At 36.0% G+C, this 5802-nt stretch overlaps 1 protein-coding gene across 1 annotated transcript; it reads right to left on the bottom strand.

Moving 5' to 3' along the window:
• Positions 1–3757: 3757 nt before the first annotated feature.
• Positions 3758–5599, bottom strand: LOC104233023 (adenylate-forming reductase 06235). Its single transcript, XM_009786330.2, has one exon. It carries the CDS (start codon positions 5597–5599, stop codon positions 3908–3910), a length of 1692 nt encoding a protein of 563 aa, XP_009784632.1. The 3' UTR covers positions 3758–3907.
• Positions 5600–5802: the final 203 nt, after the last annotated feature.

Genomic DNA, 5802 nt, shown 5'->3' on the forward strand with positions numbered 1-5802 from the left:
TAAATTTTGACCTAATTTTGTCAATTTGTGGCCTTGGTTTGAGGAATCACCCAACAATTGTGAGCTTGCATTCTTCTGCCATAACACCATAATAATCGTTGCCTTGAAAAAAACCGTCGGCATTCCATTATGAGTGGTGTGAGTAGCTATAACTGAGTCCCTGCCATGGCGATTTGGGGGAGTCGGAACATTCAAGGTGGAGATGACTTTAGTAGCATAGGACAAATTTGCATCTATAAGTTCAGTAGGTTGGTTCGTCGTTGTATTTGGAGTCGATTGACCTTCCAGACGCGCCGGAGCGGCGCCGTCCGGCGGGTCCATCGGTAGGCGCGTGTAGAAGACGTCTGTTAAAATATAGCCGTTGTGGGTCTGTTTTTAGAGAGATAAGAGAGAGAAATTTTTATCACAACCTATGTATAAGTATTACGTTAATTTATCACTAATGTTAAATAGTTGGTGTTAATATTTTAGTGCTTCTATATGCAGAAAATAGAGGTGAGGAATAGAGATGATGACTATACATCTCTCTCACGCATAAGGTTGTATTGTGGGTCGGGCCCGATCCTAAATAGGCTAAACGGGCCGGGCCAAACGGTCCCGGGCTCTGGCGGTCTTGGGCCAAACAGTCCCGGGCTTAGCGGTCCTGGAGGGTGGAACCGGCCCACTACGGGCCTAAGTCCACATGGTCCCGGGCTAAATGGGTCAGGCCCACGGGGCTAAATGGTCTAGACAGGTTAAACGAGCCTAAGTGTTCCGGGCTATTTTTTTTGAATTTTTTTTATCTAAAGCAATTTCTTGTAAATTATATATATATATATAAAATTTACAAGAAATTGTCTTATATAAAAAAAATATAAAAAAATAGTCAAGGCTCGTTTCTTCTTTATTTTAACAGTACAACACAAACACAAACATAGAAACTTAACATAACTTAAATTCAGCACAACTAATGAAAACACATGATGCGGGAAACATAAAGATACACTACTAGGCCCAACACGTACATGTCATTGTTTAATCACGACCGCCTAGTATTCTCTGTTCCAACCACTTAAATTTGTCTTCCAGCTTATTTTTTCTTCTTCCACCTCTTTGAGTTTCTCCTTCAACTCCGCAACTTCTCGTTTGGATTGTCGCTCTCTTTCCCACTGCTTCAAACACAAACAATGAAGATACTGCAACTTTTCTTTGTAGTATTCCTGCTGACAGGGTTCATCAATCCATACCTCAAAATTGCAAACAAGTTCGTCGGGAACCCTATAAAACTTGTTCATATACGCTCAGTAGCGGTGTCCAGCTTCACCATCATCCCAAAAGTCTTGCATCATGCATTTTTTTGCCGCACTCGCACCTTGGCACATAAAGAGGTTCAGACATTTGTTAAAGCATAAAGAAAAATTTGAAGACTTAAGAATTAAGAAATGAGTGATGAGTGAAGACTTGAATACTTCAATTTGAGTTTGAGAAATGAGAGAGATTGATGATTTTGTGAGTAAAAATGAAAGAATGAGGGGGTATTTATAGTTGAGAATAGGGAAAAAGTGTAATTATAAAAGGTTTGGGGTTAAAACAAAGTTTGGTATATATATATATATATATATATATATATACGTCTTAATATAGCTAATATTATATCGAAATTCGAATATAGCTTATATACTATACACTTAGTAGTTAGTATATTGTCGTATCTTATATAAGATACGACAATATACTAACTACTAAGTGTATAGTATATAAGCTATATTTCGAATTTCGATATATATACGTCTTAATATAGCTAATATTATATCGAAATTCGAAATATAGCTTATATACTATACACTTAGTAGTTAGTATATTGTCGTAATATACTAACTACTAAGTGTATAGTATATAAGCTATATTTCGAATTTCGATATAATATTAGCTATATTAAGACGTATATATATCGAAATTCGAAATATAGCTTATATACTATACACTTAGTAGTTAGTATATTGTCGTATCTTATATATTGCCTTATATAAGATTGTATACATTAGCTATATATATTAAGATGAACTCGGTATCTTTATAAATATATAAAGATGAACTCGGTATCAAAGCTGCAAATTAAAGTTTACATTTAATACTTCAAATTAAAGTTCAATGCCTTCAACATAATACTTCAAATTAATCTAACAAACTAAAATATTAAGCATAATACGTCTAATAATTTTAAAATAACACAATTTGTCTCAAATCAACTTAAAATCTTAAATGCGAATGTCTGGAGAACGCGCAAGACAACTCTTTATATGCCTCCTTAAACTGCTCGTGCCCTCCTTTGGACGACAAATGTAGACTCGACCACAGTTCTTGCACTTTATTATGTAAACTTCTTCATTTACTTCTACCGCATTAAGGTGTTCCAAAACAAATGGGTGCAATCTAGAATCACCGGGCATGATTTAACTTGAATTAAGAATTTGAGTTTGAGAAATGAGGGATGAGTGAAGACTTGAAGACTTGAATACTTCAATTTGAATTTGAGAAATGAGAGAGATTGATGAATTTGTGAGTAAAAATGAAAGAATGAGGTAGTATTTATAGTTGAGAATAAGGAAAAAGTATAATTATAAAAAGTTTGGGGTTAAAATAAAGTTTGGGACCAAATGGCTATTTTTTTAAAAACCAAACGGCTAAAATTGCAGGCCAACGACTACTTTTTAAATTTCAAACCGTTGATTTTTTTTTTTTGGAAAATAGCCATTTGGCCCGTTTGGCCCGGTTGAACCGGCCCAGGCCCGCCTGCCGGTTCCGGGCTAAACGGTCCCGAGCTCGCGGGCTATTTGGTGAGGACGGGCCCACATTGGGCTTTTAGGACCGGTAGGGACCGACCCGTTTACTAGCGGGCCCGGGCTGAGCCTGGCCCACAATACACCCTTACTCACACACTTTTAAAAAACAGGAATTAGCAGAAAAATCAGATTAATAATAGATTATCAAGAAATTCTGTCAGCTACGAGCAATGTAGCAACAGATTACCAATAAAATTCATAGTTAATTCGAATTTTTCTATAATGACGTAATCTCATGATGGTGCATTATTGATCAACAATGGTATATTTACATACTAAAACACGAAGTCTTTGAGGTATACGCCATATAAAACAATAATAAACGTAGAGTGAAATATTTGTTGTTTTAAGATATACATTTTTTTGCTATTTGTATGACTTTACTTGGATTATTTGACTTAAAGACGTTGAATGGAATTATTATTATGATTTCTTTTCGAAATAGCATGGTTGACCACAGAACCAGTCATGTATATCTTTATCATATCTTTAAAAAACTGGAATTTGTTTAATTAACTTATCCTATTTATGACAAATTTAAAAAATTAGCAGTGACTATTAAACACTTGACCTGGCAAAGGAATAATCTGCTCAGTTAATAATAGGATAAATATGTTTAGTTTAATTGCAAGAAAAGAGAAGGCAACATCAAGTGGAAGAAGACTTAGGGGTCGTTTGGTTCAAGACAAGGATTATCCCAGTATTATAATCTCACGATTTTGTATATATAGATTGATAGCCACATCAAATACTAAATAAATTTAATCCCAAATTTTATACTGGAATAATAAATTTAAAAGAATGCTTTGGAATGAGAAATGATGAAACAAGTAACACTTTTGCAAATCTAATAAGCGTTAAGTTATGTTTCTTGTAATTACATAATAACATTTCAAGTTTGATGAATTTCAAAGTGAATATCATGGTCAATAATTAGTTATGTGTTGTAATATAACAAATACAAATAAATAGCAAAACCACCAAAGGACGTGGTGTAGCGGATGAAGCTGTTTTTTCCTTAACCAGACGTCTCGAGTTTGAGCCCTGGGCAGGGAAAAATTCTTCGTAGGGAGCACTACCCCGTCTCAAGAATCCCAAATAGGACCAAAGGCAGGAATTCCAGACTTTTTGCATGCATTAACCACATCTCTACTCCCTTCTGGATTACTAGTAACAATAACCACTTCAGCTCCCCATTTCTTGGCTGTCTCAACACTCATTTCTGATACATTTGGACGACCAAGTAAAGCTGTATCATGTATAATCACTTTCTCATTTGGATGTCCATTAATCATCTCTTTGATTTCTTTTCCAAAATTTTGTGCCACCCCTTTCGTCACCCAAAGAAAACAAACATCAGCTGAACATGGTTGCAAAAGAAATGACAGAAAAACACAGATTCCGGAGCCAGTAGCTACCACCAGGACCTTGTTGTACATGTTTACTAAATACGGCAAGCCTGCAAAATGAACTTGTCGAACCCATAAATGGCTGGGAGGATTTGATACTAAAGATTTTGTGAAATCACCAACTGCACCTGCTAACATCATGTGTTCTTTCTTTCCATCCGAAATGATCCCGAATGCATGCCATTCGGAGAAGGGTGAAGGACTAATCCTTCCTAAAATTCCAGGTTTGATTCCACCCTCGAACTTGATTATCGATGCATGTCCAGATGGGGATGTGATCTTCACTGGAACACGTCTCACTGTTAACCATGGAATGATTATTAGCACTGTAATTGCCACTGTGAACCAAAATTCTTGTTCTTTTATCAATTTGAAACCAATCTCAGTGCTATAAGATTTGCTTTCGGGATCATAAGAAATTGTTAAGATTATGAAAGCCCAAAGAAGTGCTAATGATGTCCATCCAAGAAAACGATGAATTCTCTCGAAGAAATTGTGATGGAGATGGCGAACGAGGGGAAATGCAGCTAATGAAGATAAGCAGAGAAGTGAAAGGATTGCAAAAGCAACACCAATGATTTCAGTGGAAGTGTTTTCACTGTCATTCAGCGTCAGGATTAGGGCATAAACGAGCCATGCAATTGAAGAAATTGCACAACCGCTATGAATTCCACCAAGAGATTGAAGTAAAGACGTAACCATAGTCTTTATCCGAATAGGAACCCAAGACCATCCTAAACAATTCACTGCAAGCCAGAATACTACTCGCAGACATGCTTCACTTCGACATAGTGTTAATGCAAAAATATTCCCAATGGAAAATAAAACAGCTTTTCTTCTTGCATATGAGAAATTCCCAGTAGCAGCAAGAACCAAACAAGTGATATTCATAACGAAAGAGAGCACGAATAATCGCTTGTAAACTGTAAACAAGCCTTGATCAAGAAGAATGACAGACAATCTTGACGAACTAGGTTTTTGCTTTTCGCGTTTGCTCAGTGTTTTCGGAGGAAGAAATGGCAATGGTGATGATGATCCCACTTGAATTTGCAATGGTGACCCTTCTTTTTCATAATATCCTTCTTCAATGTCAGCTAAAGTAACATCATCATTATCGTCGTCGTCGTCGTCGTCCAAATCTATGACTAGGTCACAAAAATGGCTACTAGTGCGACTCATTGATCTTTGCATGAAAGATGAAGATGGAACAATCTTTTTGCTAAAACTATGAAACCAAAATCTTTTGCTACCTTGGGGAGGTTCAATTATTGGTTGTTTAGGGACAGAAAATGGATTTTCACGAGGCTGTATTTCAAATGCTACACCTCTGCAGCTTGAAAATCTCTCAAATTTTTCTGTGGTTTTCATTTTTTTTTTATTACAACAAAATGAAGCTAAATGAAAATATAGAATGCTAAGGAGATGAAGAACTCAAGGTGGAGATGTTGAGGAAAGTCTATGTATTTATAGACTAATTCATGGCTCCATTAGGCATTTAAAATTCCTTTTTTTTTTTGGCTTTTTGTATGCTTTTAGTTTTATACTCCCTCCGTCCAATGTAATTTAATTTG

The sequence above is a fragment of the Nicotiana sylvestris genome, chromosome 9 (genome assembly GCF_000393655.2).
Source record: "Nicotiana sylvestris chromosome 9, ASM39365v2, whole genome shotgun sequence".
NCBI lineage: Eukaryota > Viridiplantae > Streptophyta > Magnoliopsida > Solanales > Solanaceae > Nicotiana > Nicotiana sylvestris.

What these genes read in the sequence shown, in the direction of transcription:
- LOC104233023 (XM_009786330.2), bottom strand. Translation starts at nt 5,599, where the DNA reads ATGAAAACCACAGAAAAATTTGAGAGATTTTCAAGCTGCAGAGGTGTA.